The sequence below is a fragment of the Plasmodium cynomolgi genome, chromosome 4 (genome assembly GCF_000321355.1).
Source record: "Plasmodium cynomolgi strain B DNA, chromosome 4, whole genome shotgun sequence".
NCBI lineage: Eukaryota > Apicomplexa > Aconoidasida > Haemosporida > Plasmodiidae > Plasmodium > Plasmodium cynomolgi.
The window spans coordinates 85,635-105,179 of record NC_020408.1 but is presented as its reverse complement, the minus strand read 5'-3'; the positions used below and the strand labels follow the sequence as shown (position 1 = coordinate 105,179).

The 19,545-nt window shown below is 45.9% G+C and overlaps 7 protein-coding genes across 7 annotated transcripts in view; 3 read left to right on the top strand and 4 right to left on the bottom strand.

Moving 5' to 3' along the window:
• The window catches only part of PCYB_041270 (hypothetical protein), a 5,868-nt gene extending 4,396 nt beyond the window's left edge, over positions 1-1,472 (bottom strand). The window contains exons 1-4 of the mRNA XM_004225278.1: positions 952-1,472; positions 505-708; positions 272-382; positions 81-146 (exon numbers count right to left, since the gene is read on the bottom strand). Of these exons, the coding sequence (XP_004225326.1) occupies positions 81-146; positions 272-382; positions 505-708; positions 952-1,155 (585 nt within the window). The 5' untranslated portion in view covers positions 1,156-1,472. The remainder of the gene's footprint in view (positions 1-80; positions 147-271; positions 383-504; positions 709-951) is intronic.
• Positions 1,473-2,324: 852 nt separating this feature from the next.
• Positions 2,325-3,643, bottom strand: PCYB_041260 (hypothetical protein; the record flags this gene model as incomplete). Its single annotated transcript, XM_004225277.1, has 4 exons — positions 2,325-2,733; positions 2,824-2,899; positions 3,068-3,334; positions 3,502-3,643. 4 exons carry the CDS (start codon positions 3,641-3,643, stop codon positions 2,325-2,327), a joined length of 894 nt encoding a protein of 297 aa, XP_004225325.1.
• A 2,112-nt stretch (positions 3,644-5,755) lies between these two features.
• PCYB_041250 (40S ribosomal protein S26) lies at positions 5,756-6,079 on the top strand (the record flags this gene model as incomplete). The annotated part of the gene is made up of 1 exon (XM_004225276.1): positions 5,756-6,079. One exon carries the CDS (start codon positions 5,756-5,758, stop codon positions 6,077-6,079), a length of 324 nt encoding a protein of 107 aa, XP_004225324.1.
• Positions 6,080-6,783: 704 nt separating this feature from the next.
• PCYB_041240 (hypothetical protein) lies at positions 6,784-8,445 on the bottom strand (the record flags this gene model as incomplete). The annotated part of the gene is made up of 1 exon (XM_004225275.1): positions 6,784-8,445. One exon carries the CDS (start codon positions 8,443-8,445, stop codon positions 6,784-6,786), a length of 1,662 nt encoding a protein of 553 aa, XP_004225323.1.
• A 1,795-nt stretch (positions 8,446-10,240) lies between these two features.
• On the top strand, positions 10,241-11,623 carry PCYB_041230 (replication factor C subunit 2; the record flags this gene model as incomplete). Its single annotated transcript, XM_004225274.1, has 2 exons — positions 10,241-10,272; positions 10,627-11,623. The coding sequence occupies 2 exons, from the start codon at positions 10,241-10,243 to the stop codon at positions 11,621-11,623; spliced, it is 1,029 nt and encodes a 342-aa protein (XP_004225322.1).
• Positions 11,624-12,401: 778 nt separating this feature from the next.
• PCYB_041220 (hypothetical protein) lies at positions 12,402-14,070 on the top strand (the record flags this gene model as incomplete). The annotated part of the gene is made up of 4 exons (XM_004225273.1): positions 12,402-13,261; positions 13,421-13,485; positions 13,644-13,709; positions 13,916-14,070. The coding sequence occupies 4 exons, from the start codon at positions 12,402-12,404 to the stop codon at positions 14,068-14,070; spliced, it is 1,146 nt and encodes a 381-aa protein (XP_004225321.1).
• Positions 14,071-14,884: 814 nt separating this feature from the next.
• PCYB_041210 (hypothetical protein) lies at positions 14,885-18,296 on the bottom strand (the record flags this gene model as incomplete). Its single annotated transcript, XM_004225272.1, has 2 exons — positions 14,885-17,747; positions 17,884-18,296. 2 exons carry the CDS (start codon positions 18,294-18,296, stop codon positions 14,885-14,887), a joined length of 3,276 nt encoding a protein of 1,091 aa, XP_004225320.1.
• Positions 18,297-19,545: the final 1,249 nt, after the last annotated feature.

Below are 19,545 nucleotides of genomic sequence, written 5' to 3'. Positions count from 1 at the left end.
TAAAAAAAAAAAAAAAAATATAGGACCTTTTCCCTTTTGGCTAGCTAGCTTTTTTTTCTTTTTCTTTTTTTTTTCCTTACCATGGTGTTGGACAGGGAAAAGTCAAAATAGTGATTATTCCAGATTGACACAAATAGGTAGAAAACCTATGGGGGGTGGGAGAAAGATGCCAAGATGGACAAAGGTGCATGTGTGGGGGTGTATGTGCAAATGTGAACAGGTAGGCCAAACAATAGGTAAACGCGTGCATCGGGACAAACGCGTTTCTTACCGACTCGAAGTAAATTTTGTGAATTCGCTTCTTCCTACCGTAGTGGGACGCGTTCAACTTCATCAGGAGTTTCACACCTCGAGTTATGTAACTATCGCAAATGTCTACAAACTGAAGGGATGGAAAGGGGCAATAGTGTGTGGAGGTGCTCTTCTTGCAGGTGCCTTTTGTGTCTTTTTTTTTTTTTACAAAAATGTTATTGCAGGGTCAGGCAGTATTTTCGTGAGCTTTACCTTCTGAATTGGTATAATGGTGTAGGGCAAATTGGACAAGATGTTGAACAAAATGAGGAGGAAAAAATAATGGTCAATCATCTTTTTCTTTCTGTAGAGCTTCTTTAACGTGACGGAATTCCTCCCAAATATTTGAACGATGAATTTCTCATTTTCATTTTGAACTTGAATTTCTTCCAAGTATAAGTCGCATTCTATGGCAACCTTCGAATGTGATGGAGAGGAAAAAAAAAAAAAAGAAAAAAAAAGTGAAACAGACACGGAGTGAATAATTAAAATGGGGTTAATCTCTCATGATGGTGGAGTGGTTGTTTCGAGAATATACGTAAACTCATGCGCAGTGGGAAAAACGGGGTGTAAAATAGAGAGGTGCCCCCCCCTCAAAAAAGGTGGGACCAAAATTTCAGACACGAGAATATTTCTCCTGTTGCTCGCTTTTATCATTACCTTCTTAAACCTCCGCACGAGGTAGCCATAAGCCTTTCGAGAAGACAAATTTCTTCTCTTTTTTTTGTTCTGACCATCTTCAGGCTTACTTTCAAAAGAACTTTTAATATAACTGGAATTTAGGAAGGAGTATATTTGGGAGAGGTACTTATTTTCGCTGCTTTCATTTTTGGTTGGTTCGTTATGACTTTTTTCTTCTGTCATTTTTTACTCCTTTCACTTTGCTTTCTTTCATTTTTTCTTCGCCCCTTGTTTAAACGGAGATGACAAAATGGGGGGTTTGGGTGTGCAGCACGCGCAAGGCGGTGACTCGGTTGGATGGTCGGTTGGTCGGTCGGGCATTCATTCGGCCAGAAGTTGGTCATCGGTCAGCCCCTCAACGTGCCAACTTTTGGTCTCCGTAAAGGTGTAGACCATGAAATTTCGTGTCATCCGATATGCACAAAGCAGAGGAAAGGGCAGAGGGGCCTTTTTGCAGTTTATGCTTCTCCTCGAATAGCAAACTCTTATGGAGAACGGGGAAAAATAATTGTTGAACTATTTTTTTTTTTTTTTTTTTTTTTTTTTTGACATCGCCTGGGGATTACGTGGCGAAGGGAAATGCGCAAAAATTGCGAGCAAAAAATTGTACAACGAGAAAAATACGTTACGAGGCTTGTACAACGAAGTGGTCACGCGGCATGATGACTCTTCACATTTGCAGTTCGCGAGGACATGGTAAAAAGGCGTATCTGTGCACGGAGCTTTTCCCAGCGACTTCCTTTTGAGAAGAAAAAAAAAAAAAGGAATAAAAAGAGGAAGGCGAAAGAGAAGCTTTACGAATAAGCAATAACTTTACGCAGTTGAATTAATTTCTCGAAAAGGTGCGTTTTTTTGCCTTTGTCACATTCCCCATCACAGCTCCCTGTACAACACTCTGCAAAGCTATGTGCAACAGAAGAAGAGCCCTATTCGGATATGCTCCGTAGGACGAGACGTGGGCGATTTTGCATCCATAGGGTTTACACTCTGGGCGATCGAGGGAGCAGTATTTTCATCAGAAGGAAAAACAAATTAACCATAACCCATTCCAAGTGGGATTATTGGAGGAGTTCTCAAATGAGGATGGGAAAAAAAAGAAAAAAAAAAAAAGCAACAACATGGAATGAAAATTAATAACATGCGTGTCGCGTCACAGGGGGGAGAAACGACATATGTGAAACTTATACAAATGGGGAGACGTGCGTGCAGAGAGTTAAGTATTCGCCCATTCGCAAGCACGTAGGGTGTGGGAAGCGGTGTGTAGGAAGCAACTGCTTATCCCCACAGAGGTGTGTCCAACTGACACAACGGAAAAACGAATTGTGGGAGGAAGTTATGCACGGAGCATATACTCAGTCAGGTAGCACATCAAAAAAATGGAAAATATTTTTTTTTATTTCAAGATAGGCAACATGATTATTGCAGTTTTCGCAAAAAACGGCGTGATATATTTGTGATTTTTCGTCCTCCCTGTTTTTTTCTCCTTCGGGGTTTTCTGCGCACTCGGGGTGAGGGAGTTCTGTTTGGTTCTCCGCTTTGTCCACCGGGGGGGGGATCTTTGGGTCACCGTGCTGGTGGCTGCGTTTGCCGTTACCCCGTTTGGTATCACCTCTTTTGCCGTTACCCCGTTTGGTATCACCTTGTTTGCCGTCGCCGCCGTTCTCCACTGCATTTATTTCGTGCTCATGAATAACTCGCTTGTCGTCGATCCGTACGTTCACCGCGTATAAGCTTCTGTACTGGTTGACGTAGATCTCGTGCCTGCATTGGAGAGGAAGGGGCAATAGGAGTGGAACGTGCAGCACATATAAGCGGCCCTGATGCAAGAGAAAAAAAAAAACTATTTATTACCTCTGACTTTGGTAGCAAACTGGAATGAAGCACCCGCAACAGCACAAACTCGAATCGCAGTTTTTGGTGCAGAATCCTGGCAGGGAAAAAAAAAAATAAAACAAGCATGTACACGTGTAAGCACAGGTCTGTATATACAAGTGCGATTATATATAGCTTTGCGTGCATTCTGAGCAAGAGTGCAATTCTGTTAGGCCACAATTGGCGAAGCTTCGCCGCGGTTTAGTTGCCTTTTCGATCTTACTATATTTTTTGTTCACGTATTCTTCTTCGAAAATGTCTATCCGCTCATCATAAAATTCCAATGCCGCTTTTTCCTTTTCGCCGATGACGTCATCGTCGAGGTTGTCTTCGTCGAGGTTGTCTCCGTCCAGGTTGTCTCCGTCCAGGTTGTCTTCGTCGGGGGTGGTCTTCTGTTCTTCCTGCGAATTTACACTGAGATCACTATTCCGAGGTTGCCCATTTTCTGCTCGGCAGTTTCGTTTGGGCCTCTCACAGGGGAGGTTTTCACCTGGGCAAGACGCAAAAATAGGGATGGAAAAATTAGGGTCCCACAGTGATGGTAAAAATGGCGAACATGTCGTCTCACAATGAAATGGAGTAATTTTTTTTTTGCAAAAATGGTGAGCTAGCCAAATTGTGTAAATATATGTGTGCTTTTTTTTTTTTTTTTTTTACCTGAATGGTTAATGTTCAAAAATGACTTGGCAACATTTATGCCCTTTTCTTTGGCCAATTCTTTTGCGCTTTCTGGGCGCTCATTTGTTTTTATTTCGTTTATCAAAAGGCTAATCACATTATTTACCCGCTTTGAATTCATGTGGAGAGATTGGCAATTCGGGTAAAGGGGATAGCGGGTCAGTAAAAAATGGGTTACAGCTGGGGGACATACAAATTGAAGAAAAAAAATTATGAACGGTTCATAATTTTTTTTTTTTTCAAAACGGGTATGCGTTCATTCGAGTAGGTGAGGCACACACCACAGTTGGGAATGTAGACAGTCGTTCGATCTACTTTTTGTGTCCTTTCGGGAGAGGGTGTTCAGTTGAGCATTTTCGTAGGTCAGTCTGACCAGCACGCTTTTTCACATTTACGCATTTGCAGTTTGCTCCCTACAGTTTGCCTCTTAACTTTCGAAATGCTTTCCCTGGCAGGTGAGTCAGTTCAAGTGAACAGGGCCCCTTTTCGATGACAATGCTAAACGGGGATCGTAATTAGTACGAAATTTACTTTTCAATAAAAGTCCTACGTTTCGGGTCTGTTCCCTGGAGGTAGTATTTTCGGCAGTTGTAAAAATGAGGTCCAAAATGAACGATAAAAATAGTTACGTGATAGATGTTTGTTTAAGAAGAGATCGCAAGGGGGGTATATAAAACGGGAGTGGTGAATGGGTTATTTTTTTTAAAGCATTTTTTTTTTGCAATTTTAAAAAGTACATGAAGAACATTTTTTTTTTTTGCGCTTGTGGGGAAAACGACATGGAATCTCCTTTTCCAAATTCAGAATGAAGCATTTTGGCTTCTTCAAATGAAAGGATGACAAAGCAGAGTTAATTCTCTTCACATGTTCGAGGGACCAAACAGAACTGAATTTTTTTTTTTTGGGGGGGGTATTATTCCCTGTACCTTCTTGTCAGGTTATGGTTCCTTCCGTGAAGAACGACGAAACCTTCACCTGAACGCTAAATGGAGCATTTTTATTTCGCTTTTCCTCTATAAATGATTAAAAAGAAAAACAAAAAACAAAGTTGCTTTTTATTTTTTTAAAACATCAATGGGAATAAATTACGGAAAAGTAGCAACACATTGGGGGGTACACAAACGGGGATTAAATGCTTATAACAAAATGCATCATCTCATCGCAAATGTTGGGGTGATATCGTTCCTCCTGATTGATTTTGCTTGTGACATACGGGCTATATAAAAAAATATCAGAAAAAAAAAGGGGTTTTAAAAGGGGTTTGCTTTTCCAGGAGCGCTCCCCCAAACGCATATAGAAATAATAGGCACTCGCGCTCTAACCCTGGCTCCGTCGCGCATTTTTCACAATCCTGAGAAAAGTAATGTAGCATTTTTACTTGGTTTTTCTCCCACTATTGTGCGTTCCTCGTTTTGCGAGTTACGGTTACCCCACTGCGTCGTACACAATTGGCACAAATAAAATTAACGCTACATCTCCGTACGCACGCGCATATGTGCGGAGCATAGTTTGGCATATTAACCCACGAAAGAAAATTTATTTTAAACGAACTGACAAATTAGTTAGCTAATTTTTTTGCCAATTTGGATTTTAATTCCTTTTTACCAAATTAATTTTTACGCTTTTTTTTTTTTTTATCCTTGTGATTCATCTGAACAATTTTCGTATCCCCCCTTCCTTGTCGTGACAAAACGAACGAAAGCAACAAAACCGATTAACGTCGCATTTACCATTACGTACAAGATAAAGGCGAGGAGTAGAAGCATCGCTGAAACTTTTGCAAGCCATCTTTTCAGTTCAAATTTCAACAGGTAAGAAGGAAAAAAGCAGAGGCATCATCAACACTCACCTCACCCGATGCTTAGGCGCGCAAATACACCTGCGTATGGCCTGTGAGTATCCACTAAGTATGTACAATGGAAACGGCGTAGAGGGGTTGCTAAGCGCAAGATGGAAATGGGTTATAAAACGCATGATGGAGAGGGTTGGCTGTTTTTTTTTTTTCCTCCCCGCGAGAGATGAGCTGAACAGTGGCCTTTAATACTGTTGTATAAAGGGGCTTACGGATGGGGACCGCGAGAAGAAGGCTATATTTTTTCCGCCACCATGGGAGGGGCCATTTTACATTTCTGCTTCCCCCTGCGCAACCACTAATGCCTTTTTCGTTTTCCCCTACGCAAACCGTTCATGCTTTCCCATTTCCCCCAATGCACCGCAGTTTTCGCCCAACAAAATGCCAAAGAAACGCAGAAACGGAGGAAGGTCCAAGCACAACCGAGGCCACGTGAACCCTCTGAGGTGCTCCAACTGTGGAAGGTGTGTTCCCAAGGACAAGGCCATTAAAAGATTCAACATCAGGAACATCGTCGACACGTCCGCGCAGAGAGATATAAAGGAGGCCTCAGTTTACTCCACATTTCAGTTACCGAAATTGTACATCAAGCAGTGCTACTGCGTTTCATGCGCCATTCACTCGCGTTTTGTGAGGGTTCGATCGAGAGAGCAAAGAAGAGTGCGAAAGGAGACATCCAAGCACGTCAACCCGTCGCAGTTGTAGGCGAGAGGGGGAAAGGATCTCTTCTCCATGGAAATTAGGGGCGAAGGGGTGAACAGGTCCCTTCATCGAAGTTACCGGTGAGGGATTCCCATCCTTTTCGTTCCCCTCCTTTTTTTTTTACCATCACTACGACTATTGCATGTACAATCACCCAATGCACACGCGCCGTTTGCGAACCGTTTAGCCGCTGAGCAAGTCTGTCTCGGAACGACGACCACTTTGTTTTCAATGCAAATTGTCGAAAAAACGCACAACATTAGCAGTCCCCGTTTAGGGATGAAATAAAAAGAAAACAGTTATTAGCATAGCATGATTTGGGAGGTAAAAGAGGCTACAACTTGGCCACCTCCCCTCCAATTGAGCGTTGCCTACGGGATGGGCGAAATTGGCAGAGGGACATGTCCCCTGAAAGAAAAAGTGTACCCATTTTTATTCTTAAAGCGGTTATCAGTGCAACGATGTGGTGCTCGTTTTTATCTACTTTGTGGGAATCGCCTGAACGGTCATATTTTTTTTTTTTCAAATTGTCAAGAAAAAAAAAAAAATAGCTACAGTTCGCTATAGCTAGCTGGCTAGCTGCTTCTGTGAAGGTGTACATACACACAAACGAAGGTGCCCCATTTATGTTGCGTACGGGGGAAAAAGCTGGACCATGCCAAGCAGGTCACCTGCACTGTGCCCCCTTAAAGGCAACCCCTCCTCCCCTATGGGAGTAGCTGCGAACGGATGTAGCTCAACAAATAAAGCTTAACCTCCTCCTCCGACTGGGGAATAAACGAGATGGCTGAATTATTTTCAAAGGACATGTCAAAAATGGTGGTTAAGTAGTAAGCATTTTTTTTCAAGTCAAAACAGTAAGCTGCAATTTTTATCTGAATTTTGTCAGCATCACAGTAAATCACTTTTCCCCTAAACGATACGATAGAGTTACAGGGAACGGGCAGAATGTACTGAATTTCGTTTAACTCGATAAGGACTGGGCGAGCAACGTAGTGCTTGATTACAGTCATGGCGTGACAGAAGGAGAGGTAAGCTAGGTATCCGCCAAAGGTGACGTTGTGGATGTTTTTAAATTCCGACGATATGAAGTTCTTCGACTCGATGTAAGAATCTTTGCAGTAGAAGTTATTCTTCCCCGTGTAGAAGGCTATGTTGTTTGTGTCCAAAATGTGTCCGAGGATCGGCAGGGCGTTTTTTCCCTGCGCGTTGTTTGCAGCCCCAGCTGACGATGCTGCTCCGGCTCCGGCTCCTACTCCTGCTCCGGCTCCTGCCACTGCTCCCGATCCTGCCCCTGCTCCTGACGCGCCCCCCCCGTTGGCCGATTTGGCCTGAACATGGTCATACTGAAAAATGTCCGTAGTTTGGTACTCATTTTTCTCATAAGTCTTTTTCTCCACAGGAGTGTTTTTAAAATAATCCAGCATGAAATTTATATCTTCTTGTCGCAAAAACTTATTTTTCACGTCCTTGTGGTTAAACAAATTTTGCACGTCCTTGAGGTGTGCCGCAAAGAGACTTACCTGCTCGTACTTCTCATTCTGATGCGAATTTATCACAGGCACAACTTCCTGCGGTTTGAATGTTAAGCTGTTTATATTTACAAACGTTGTGTATATATCGAAAATGAGATTATTCTCTTGGAAAAAGTCCAGCTTCAATATGTAGGAGGTGTTCCCCGAGTGGACAAGGTAACAGTTGATGGTCAAAGGCTTTTGCTCGTACAGGGAGAAACAAAACTCGTGATGGAGTTGGCTCTTCTCATAAACCTTCAGGTTGTTAAAGAGGACCGTGACGAAATTGTATTTGTCGTTTTTTTTGTATCCTCCTATGCTATGTCTGTACACAACATCTGCAGCGAGTGTGTCTATTATCTCAATGATGTGTTTGTAGAAATAGGCTCGATCGAATTCGTTCAAAACGGGGATATTGAATTGGATGAATGAGTCTAAGAAGTTTGTTCCTCCAGTTGCACTAATGCCACTGCTAACATCCGCGTTGGTTTCCACGTTGGGTGAGCTTTTTTCTCCCACCCTTGGGGTGGTGCCCCCTCCATGGTTATTGTCACCATGAGAGGGTTCGCTTCGTATAAGGGATGCATCCGCTCCACTCCCGATACTGCCCTCTCCGACAGAGCCCCTACTTGCCACCTTAATTTGGATACTCTGTGTGTCTATCTTGTACTTATGCTTCAGCATAAAAAAGGTGAGGGGACATGCCTTGTCAATTGCAGTTACGTTTAAATTATTTCCGGATAAATGGACGTGCAGTTTTTCCTTCTTCAGACTTAGCGTTTTTTCTCTCAGCGCTTTGAACATTTCATTGTTGAGCGAATCCAGCTTGACGGCGGTTTTTCCTGATGTGGCCATTCTCCTTAGCGGTAATAAAATAGTGGCGACGTTGGAGTTTGTCAAAACTTTGAGCTTTTGCATTAATGTGTTTTTTTTTTTTTGTTTGTATGGGTTTGCCCTGGGTGAGGGGGAGATAAAAACTAATTGGACTCGTCACCCGCGTGTACGCTCGTGCGCACGTGTGGTTAACGCTGGATGAGCTAGGGGTGGAAGAATAACCTGAGCTGGTTGATGCTCCACTCGTCAGGCGTAGTAGCAAGTGCGCAGTGTACGTGCATTAATTGGGCGCAATTCGAGCGCGCCGTTGGTTAACAATGGAAGGGAGAGGAGGGGGGAATACATGCCTATGCAGGGTTGCCTAAGCCTATGCAGGAATGCCTAAGCCTATGCAGCATTGCCTACGCCTATGCATGACTATACATCCCTATACATACTTGGGGTCTCCCCCGTGAACAACGCATTCAATCTCGAGCCTCGCACTGCTACAGCGTTACGATTCCAACTAGGGATGACTCTTTGCAGGGACCTATTGGTGATGCGACTTGAATTAAATTTCGGGGGGGAAACACTTCACGGGCATGATGCGCTTTTCTGCGTATTTCTACACACTATGTTCTGTCACGTGCAAAAGAATATATGCACGAACGTTCAGTGCAGGGGTGGAAATAACAAATGGTTCGTTTTTATGTGTGTTTATTCACGTGCTTATGCGTTCGTTGCTCAGTGTGACTATTTTACATGCCAAATCGGGTATCGCTTATCAAACGGCTGCTTGCGGACCCCTTAGGCTTGCAGCGAAGGAAAAGTAGCAATGCTATGGTCCCTTCTGTATACCGTTTTGGATGCACCTAAATGGTGGGAGGGGAAAAAATAGCTAGCATGAACAAATGTGCCTCGGTCACTGCTGCAAATGCACGGTTCAAAAGAAGCGTTGTCAAAGTAGTTGCGCGCGATATATGTAGATATAAATCGTGGAACAGGAAAAAAAAAAAACACATTTTTAATTTTCACCCAGTGCAGAAGTGGGCCCTACGGGGGAATTAGCCCTTCATGTACTTCACGCGGTGTGCTTCTTCTTCAAAAGGGGAATCATCTCATCCTTTTGGTTGATTAGCGTGGAAGGTGTTTCCTCTATCGCGCATGGATGTGCATACGTGGCGGAGGCATAAGTTCCCTTTTCCCCACGCTTTTCTGTACGTCTTTTCGTTTGCGCCTTTTTGGCAAACGACTCCGTTTGCTCGTCAGTGGTACGCGTAAAATTTGTGCAAATTAAAAAAAAAAAAAAAAAAAAAGCAGTTTGTATATGGCACTGTGTACGCTTGCTTGCCAGTTCACAGAATTTTAAAAGTTCAAAGGTAAGCGAAACGAAAAAAAAGGGGAAATCAACAGGAGAAGGCATTTTAATCACCGCTGTTCGAAGCAGTATTGTTTATGAATCTTCGCCCCTCGCAGCTGACACATAATCGCACAGGGATAAGCTATTCCAGAAGGCGCACGCCGTAAGTGAGGAAAAACAGAGGCACAGGCAGTCAGTCCATCCATACTTTGAGGAAGCATACCTGAAGGAGGATTCCCCCCGTTAAGCAAGAATCAGGTGAGTGCGTGAGTGAGCACATGGGGGGGGAGATACACATACCACTGTGCCTACTTGAATGGGCATAGGGGCATCATATATGTGCACACATTCGCGCACACGTTAGGAGACATCCCAAAGGTGGCCACTTGGAAAGTACGCGCATCGGCCGGGGAAAAATAAAAAACCACAGTTGTGCTGGTGTAGACCGGTCGAATTGTCAAACAGGGGAACTTTCAAATGTTCACCGTTCCGTGGTTATTCCTTAATAAGTGAGAGGCAAACTGTGTGAGCGAGGCAGTAGTTGCAGCCAATTAGCAGTCAATTTGCTGCTAATTTGCAGCCAATTTGCTTCCAATTTTGCAGCTAAATAATAGCTACTTGGCCCCAATGCGCACTATTTTGAAAAATTTACCTGAACAAGAGTGAAAAAAAAAAAAAAACCTTTTGGCTAGCTACCCCCTTTGTGCGCCAATCTTGCCGCATTTCCGGGGCGTCTCCCGTATGTGCAGAGTGGTCCGCTGCGTGTGTGTGCTCCATTTAAGAAGGCCACCTCTGCCACATTTATTTATTTCCCCATTTGCATGCTTCTTTGTTTACTTATTTGTTGTTTCCCCTTGAGGCAGCACGATGGACAACCTGCCGTGGGTGGAGAAATACAGGCCGAAGAAGCTGGACGACATTGTACACCAAACGAACGCGGTGTCCATGCTGAAGGAGGTAGTGAGGACGAAGAACATGCCTCATTTAATCTTCCATGGTCCCCCCGGCACAGGGAAAACCTCGGCCATCAACGCTTTAGCTCATGAATTATTTGGCAGAGATAACATAAGCGAACGTGTGCTGGAGTTAAACGCGTCAGATGACAGAGGGATAAACGTGGTGAGAGAAAAAATAAAAGCGTACACAAGAATAAGTATAAGTAAAAACAAAATCAACAGCGAGACTAATGAAACCCTGCCACCATGGAAGTTAGTCGTTTTGGATGAAGCAGACATGATGACAGAAGATGCACAGTCAGCATTGAGAAGAATAATCGAAATTTATTCCAATGTAACGAGGTTTATATTGATATGTAATTATATTCACAAAATTTCAGACCCTATATATAGTAGGTGTTCCTGTTACCGATTTCAAGGTATTCCAATTAATATAAAAAAGGAGAAGTTACTTTATATATGCAAAAGTGAAGGGATTAACATCTTGGATGATGCTTTGGGTAAAATTATTGAGACAACACAAGGGGATTTGAGAAGAGCAGTGTCCATTTTGCAATTATGTTCATGTATTGATCCCATGATAACACTTGAATCTGTGTTGGACGTGTCTGGTTTGCCAGCGGATGATATTATTTCGAAAATTATCGATGCGTGCAAAATGAAGGACTTAAAGAATGTGGAGAAGGCTGTGCAGGACATCATTGAGGATGGGTATGACGTTGCGTACATTTTTAAATCACTTAACAATTATTTTGTTATGAATACAGAGTACCAGGACTCCGTGAAGAGCCAGATTTTGTTGGAGCTGTCGCGCCACGACTACCGCCTGCACAGCGGGGCCACGAAGTATATCCAGCTGATGAGCTTCGCTTCGTCTGTGCATTCGTTGTTGAACGCGGCGTAGGGGGGGTGTACAGACGAGACGAAATGCATAAGGTGGACCGCACGCGTGAACGTCCGTGTGCGTGTAGCCGACCCCAGCAGGAGAGCGTGAGGCGGTTTTGGCGCTCACCATCCAGCCTTATTTCTCCGTCCAGTTCGCTGCCTAGTGCATCCTTCATTGCGTTTTTTTTTTTTATGTCCAAATTTTTTAATCTCATTCACCTGACCGATGGCCGCTCTCCATTTAATATTATCCTGTTAGGCTAATTAAAGAGGAGGGTTTTTTTTTTTTTTCCCCGCAAAAAGGGGAGTACCCCCTGGTGTAGGTGAACGACACAGGAAACCTCTGTGTGGGGGTGTTAAGACGAGGTTCGCTCATGTTGTGAACTCCGGGGGGACGAACCACCTGAATATTGTATTTTTTTTGGGGGGGGGCCCGAAAGGGGGCTGAGGGTGCGCACTGTGAGGAAGATCTGTGTAGAATTTGGCGCACTAGGGGTGGCTACCCGTGTGCAGACTTGGCCAATTTGACATGGCGTAAAAATGGGTCAGTTCCTGATGAGGCGATTACGCCCATAGGGGATGGAAAAAAAAGTCAAAAAAAGAAGGCGAAAAGGGAGGGGTTAACTGTGGGGTAACTATAGGATTACGATAACGATAATGAGAAATATGCGGTGTACAGACACTCGCCACTCGTCAATTTTTTTTTTTTTACTGCTGTGAAAGCTAGTCGGTTTAACTGACAAGTGTGCAGTTCGGAAGAGCAAGCCAGTCCACAGGAGCACCACAAAACACTGCAGATGTTGCAAGGTCGTTGCGGGGGACGAAGCTGTTCCCTAGTGGAGGGCACCCACGAGGGAGAGGAGAAACACTACAGATATGAATCTTTGGGGGAGGGACAAAACGAGGACGATAACATGATGGAACAATACCCTTTGGAAGGTGTTTATGTTGAGTGGTTAAATGGAGAGTTGGGGAGGAGCTACTCCGATGAGATGACCGCGAACAAATGGGACAACTACACGAAGGGGGTTACCTTTGGGGAGGATAATCAAAAGATCGTAACACATTATACGTACGAACAGGTGCGCAACAAAAACGAACTGAGGAAGGAACAAACCAAAGTGACCCTCTTTAGCATGAGCAGGTGTTTCAAATTAGTTAACGACGGGGTGTTTCTGCTAAAGATGGCCTATCAACTAGTTGGAGAGACAGAATGGAAAAATATACACCAAGAGCTAGTTCACAAAGTAGCATTTATTTGGCTACTCTCTTTGTATATCACTTCTTATTGTACTTTTCACCTTCGGAAGTACTTCATTTTAAATATGATTCCGGAGGAGCATCACGATTTGTTTAGTCTATTTGGTGTGTTTAAGAAGGTAATGTATTTTCGGTGGGATGAAATCTCCATTTTGTGTTTCTACAGTAGGATGGAGAGGACATATATGATTATGACTAAATTTCTGGAGGACATTCCTCAGTTTTTTTTGTATCTCTTGTACGTTTGGATGAACGGGGGAGATGGTGTATTGCTTTTCCTTTTTTGTGTAGTATGTTACTGGGTTCTTTACGTTGTGATACGTGTGGTTTATCAGGGGTTGCGTTACCCGGTGGTTGGGGCGACGGTGCGTTTGTTCCTTTCGGCTTCCCTGCCGGAGTGAGTCAGTGTGTGCGCGCGCTCCGCCATTGCTGCGTTGCGTTGCGTTGCGCTACGTTACGTTACGCTTCTTTCCGTTGCGCTTCTTTTCCGTTGTGCATACTTTTTTTTTTTTCTGTAACCACTCCAATGGTTCCCTCCTTGTCCTCCCCCCCGCAGGGACGCCTTCATCGAGTGCGACGCGGCGCCAACGAATAAGTTCTTCTGTCTCTACGCTGGGGCCGGTAGGGGACACACGCAGCGTGATGGATTGATTGCTCTTTCTTTTTTGGTCCTTCCTCATTTGTTCCTACGTTTTTCTTTTCTCCATTTTTGCATTTTTGCATTTTCTTATTTTTCCATTTTCCCATTTCCCATTTTTCCATTTGCCCCCCTTTTTTAGTTTTCTCTGTGTGGTCCCTTGTCGCCTTGGCGACGGTGCCCCTCGTGGGTGCCCCCTGGACTGCACGTAATGGCAATGCGAAAGGGAATTCCCTCCCACTGTGGAGGATCGAACTGTGCACAGTGCCACACATGTTAGCCTCGCACATGATCATGACCGTGGAGACTACCGTGACGGAAACCGTGGAGACGACAGTGACCGTTACAATGTCCTGTGCTTCGTCTCCTCTGCCTCTCCTCCTCTGCTTCATCTCCTCTCCCCCCCCTTCGCAGTTATCTATGTCCAATGCGTAGCCCTGTTGCTCGTGTCGATGGCCTTCCTGTTATCCTTCGTGTACTTCCACTTTGGTGCGAAGCAAAGATTTTACCTAAACCCTTACTACTGCCTAAGGGGAGGATGTGGAGTGGCAGAATGGGAATTGGGGTGAGCATTACTGTCGTGGCAACAACTGAGTGAGAAGTCGGTCTGTGCGACTTTTCCGCTTTTTCTTTTTTTTTCGTGGGTCATTTCTAGGCGGTAAGGGGTGGAGCTGCAAAGGGTTCTGTGTTGGGAGATAGTGCAGAGAGAAGCTTAAACTGCGTGTCCGTTCGTGACAGTCGCACTTTTGCTTTCTTCCCTAGATGAGTGTTATTCTTTGTGGGAATGGTCAGGTCCCCCTGGACTGCTTCCCCCCCCCACTGCGAGTCCCCTACATCAGGGGAGTCTCCATTTTTTTGCATTTTTTTTGCACTTTTTTTGCATTTTTTTTTGCATCTTTTTCGCATTTTTTTTTGCATTTTTTTTCGCGTTTCTTTCAAATGGGTTATATACACACAAAAAAAAGGAAAACGTGCGTGCGTCGCGCAAATGCAGCATGTCGAGGGGAAAGGTACACCCACATGAGGACGCATAATCGTAATTGTATATATGCCCATGTGCAGGCATGCACACCGGCATGCGTGCGTGCACAACTAATAATAACTGATGGGAAGGCATGTTAAGGTGAGACTCCCAACGGGAATCGAACCCAACCCCCCCCTGATTCCTTCTGTACCTCCTACCTCCCTACGCAAGAAACGACACGATATAAATTCACACATATGGACTGTTCTACGTACGTGTGCCCCAGGACTCTACACACGTAGGTGTGAAAAAATTAAAAATCAACAAAAAATTGGGACCGTTCACTTGTGTAGGGGTGTTGCACTGTCCACCCCGGGGGGGTAGAGGTGGTAGTGGTGGTGGTGGAGGTGCTTCTTCTCTCAATACAAAGAGGGGAAGTCCACATCATACCTCTTACTGCTTTGTACAGTGTTGTTCCCCCTGTCGAATCTCTTCTCGTATAGGGTTATGTCCCTGCAGTATTCTAGTTCGTCCATGACAAAGAGGGGGTCGCTGTGCTTGTACAATGAGTGGTTCGTTCGTCCGGGGGGCGCGCTTTGGTTTGGCAGGTATGCTGCACTTGGCACTGGTCCGTTGGGGCTTCGAAGGGAGCTCGCGTTGGCCACATGGGGGTTCGCCGTTGAGGTCACGGTGGTGATGGCTGGCCCAATCGATGACCCCATCGATGACCCCATCGGGGTAACTGTCCCCTTTGCGATGCCACACTGTGCATTCTTTTTTTTCTTCCTTTTGTAATTCCTTTTCTTCTTCCCCTTTACTTCCGCGTTATCGGTCATGTCGCCTACGTTTGGAAGGGGTCTATTGTTACTTCCCTCATTTGAGCAGGCTACATTGGTATGTGTACCTTTACCGTCGTTCGTTCTGGTGAGCGCACCTCCTAGTGGTGCACCTCCTAATGGGTTCTCCCTTCCGGGTCGTGAATCACTGTAGTGGAGTGTCGGTGGGGGGAGTCCCTTTCCCTCCCACTGGGCGGCCTTTGTCCCCTGCCCTTCATTTGGTACATTCACCTGAAGGAGGGGGCATGCTGCGTTTTTTTTGTCCCTCTTGGAACCACTTCGTGAACCCAGAGTGCCTTCTTCATTTATGTGTTGTGGGAACTGTTCATCAGGGGTACCCTCCGATTGAGCAGTGCAAAAGGATTGCTGGTTGTTGGTGGGGGTCCCCCCCTTGGAGTTAAACGGGGGAGCGCCTGGTTGTATTCTCCTTCCTTCCCCCCTTTCGAAATCCCCACTCTTTTGGTTTCTATTTCCCCCGAGGGGCGCCTCATTCGTGAGGATGTTCATTTGGGGGGTGACCAGCAAGCTGGTGTTCGTCATTGAGTATGCATTTGTACTTGGGGCTACAGCGGCACTGACAGTCCTGGCAGCTCCGGCACCACTGACACCACTGACACCACCGACGTTGTCCTTTTTCTTCCTTCGAGAGGTGCCTCCCCCCCCACTGACGGTAGCAGCAGAGTTGTGTATGTTTTCCACCCCCCCCTGTAAGAAGCCCATCTGTTTGGGCATTTCAGCAGCGATGATGTTGTTAAGGATGCCATTTGTAACGCCCCCTTTTTTCCTCGAGCCACTATTGATCCTCTTCCCAATTGGTATGTTATTTTTTTTGCCATGGTCTTGATTTATTTTGTTACTTAAGGATGTAAAGCTCTTTCCTGTGAAGGTTGTCCTCTCTATGTTGGGAGTTTTACCTTTATTTGTCATTTGGCTAATCGCATCTACCTGTGTGATGCTTGCGAGGCTGTTCTGTTTGGGGTGATTCATGAGTGCAGTGCCTTGCATGGGTTCAGGGGTTACGTTTAGGGATCCACTCTGCAGCCCGCAGGCATACAGGCCGTCCTTATGCACACCGCTGTTATGCACACCGCTGTTATGCACACCGCTGTTATGCACACCGTTGTTATAGGTACCCGTGGGGTATGCTCCATCCATGTGCGCCCCACTGTTCAGCTCGAACTGGTGGGGACCTACTAGAGTCTCTTTCCCTGTGTCTTTCCCTGTGTCTCCCTTGGTGCAACAATCTACCATTTTCGCTTTGCCCCGATTGGAGATACTCCCCCTGCCGGGAGGGCAGTTTATGTTCTTGTAATGCGGGTAAGAGTTCGTACTGGGTTCGATGGGGAAGGGGAAGGACGTAGGCGTTTTGGAAAAGCTGGACTGGTTCTGCATGTCGTACACATAACTTGAGTAAACTGTTTGGCTGCTCGGGTAGAAGGTTGGGGGTGGGGGAGGCACATCGTTCGTCGTGTTCATCCTTCCCATATGCATACTATTATGTGTGTAAAGGAGGGCTTCATGGTTACTAGGGGGGAGGTTGCAGAAGTTGGTCGCATACGGGTTGGTATTCGCCGAGGCGTAGGATCCACTCATCGCGCAGGAGTAGACGTTGTTAAGCGGTGTGTCGTACGGGGTGCCCATCGCTGCGCCGTATGCACTGTTAGCCGCTGCGCCGTATGCACTGTTAGCCGCTGCTCCGTACGCACTGTTTGCCGCTGCACCATAGGGGCTTCCAACCGGCATGGCAAAATGGCTAGCTGTGGGAGGATCCTGCACACCGTTAGAACCGTCTTTGAACATGCAGTCATCCGGGACCCTTAAGCTATTTTTCTTTTTATTAAAGTTGGAAAAAATCCTCGCTCGTATTTTTCTATATTCCTTTTCTCTCTGCTCGAGTGTCTTCTGAGATGTCTCTTGGTGCCAATTTTTTCCTCCAGTAGGGACACTACCTATGGGGTAATTTCCACCCCCTGCGTATTTTTCATACTTTACTTCGTTCCTCTTAAGGAGGGTTATTTTTTTCTTTGGCCATCCGTCTGGTGGGTTCTTCCTGTTGTGGTTCGCATTGGTTGGGGTGTCCCCGTTGGTTGGGATGTCCTCGCCGGTTGGGATGACCTCATTGGTTGGGATGACCTCGTTGGTTGGGCCCTTTCCCCGTTGTGTATTCCCCATGATTGAATCACTTCCGTCGGTGATGCCTCTCCTGTTGTGCTTCTCTTCCCTGATTGGCGTCTTTCGGCTGGTCAGATCTTCCCCTTTCGGGTCGTCCATCTCGTGCCAGGAGTCGTAGTGGAGGCTGCTTCCGCCTTTGATCAGTTCCTTGGTGCTTTCGTTCGAAGCGGCATTTCTAACCCCATGAAGGGTACTGCCTTTTCTTTTTTTCTTCTTCTTCCTTTTTTTTTTTTTCGTTGGAAAAATTTTGAGAATCGCTTGCTGGGCGTCCCAACTGGGGTGCTTTCGCGTCGGCGACGGGATTGTCTTCTTTTTTGGCCACGTCCTCATTGGCCCTGGTTTCGTTAGCAGCAGCTTCGCTAACAGCAGCTTCGTTGGCCGCGCCTTTACGGGTCACCCTTTCGGCGTACGTTTTGGCGAAGGAGGTTGAGGAGGTGATCATCCTGGAAGGGGGCTGACTCTTCCTTTTCTCACCTGTGTTGGTGGCACTTGCTCCCTTCGCGTGGGTTTCACTTGGTGGTTCTTCTGCCTTCAGACTGGTGTCAGTTTTAAAGGGAGGTTGTACTACGAACTGCCCGTATGTGTGCGTCCCCACAAGGGTCCCCTCCTCATGGACCATCGTTACGTTACTCCTTTCGTTTAAAAATTTATTCGTGACAAATGTAAGGGTGCCATTTTTATGTTGACTAGTTGAGTTCCTTTGAGTCGTCTCCTCTGGTTGTGTTTCACTCCTCTCATTGATCCCGTCTTTCGAAGAGGGGCAGGACGTAGGCATGTGGCTTGTATCATCGGGTCCCGAGATCTTCCCACTTTCGCTCGTCATGCTGACTTGGTGTGTAGAAACGCTTTTTCCAATTGTGTATGTGTGTAGGTGTGGGGGGGTCTATACTCACGAGCAAGCCCTTGGCGCCGTTTTTTTTTTTTCCTTTATTTTGAATGTCTTATAAACAATTTGGGGAGAGGGCTCTAACGGGGGATGCTTCCTCTTCGCATTGCAGTTGGGGGGGTTGCAGCGTGGGGGGGGCGCTGAGCGGGGATCCTTCGGGGGGTACTTCTGCGGATTTTTGTGTGTTATTTTGGGGTGTTATTTTTGTGGGTTATTTTTGTGGGTTATTTTCAAAATGGTGGTGGCCCTTTAAACAACCCCTGCTGCGCATCTGTTTGGCTAGTTTCGCCACTCTGTGAGGATCTACCCACTTCTCTTCCCCGTTTTTGTCCTTCTTCAAAGTGTGCGTTGGGTGGCAACCGCAGCGATGCTCTAGTTCGTTTAATCTAAGCCTCGCTGTGTAACTTCCCGTTTGGTGATATACGAGCAGGGCTATCAAAAATGTTGCGCTTTAAATGCACTTCGCTTGGGGGTGTCCTTAGCTGGTTGAGCGGCAAATGGGGGATCGATCTGCGCGGTGCAATCAGGTCGCGCGTCAGCTCTGCACGTTGGCGTTGACTACACTTTGAAGTTTATTTTTCTCTTCTTTTCCTTTCTCGAGCGGACGCGACGTTATAGGACTGGTAAAACACTGAAGGTGGTCATTTCCCGTTCGAGCGAGCAGAATGTCTGGTGTGCGGTTCCTGTAGGTTTGCGGTGTATTTTTTTTTTTTTTTTCCGATCTGTCAGTGGATGTGTAACTGTTCCGTGAGGGAGAGGGGGTAGTGGGGTGTATCTCTACACAGATTATTTTAAGTACGTCCGCACGTATGCCGCGGGTATGCTGCGGGTATGCCGCTCGTCCTCGCTCCTCACGTTGCGCGATGAACCAGGGGGAAATTCGATAAGGGTTGTACTGATCGACGGTGTGCTGGTCGACCGTTTGTTGAGCGGCTGTGAATTGTTTAGCGGCTGTGATGTGCTTCGCCCTGTGATGTGCTTCGCCGCTGTGATGTGCTGCGAAGCTGTTACCCGTTTGTGCTGGCGATCCAACTACGGCCCAGTGTGTCACTGCAAATTTGGAGCAAAATCTCGATGGGGGGAAAAACCCGCTCGGGAAGAAAATTCGCGATGCCTTTCCTCTTCAACACACAAAAATGAAGATTAAAAGAAAAAAAAAAAAGGAAAACGGACAACGAAAAAAAAT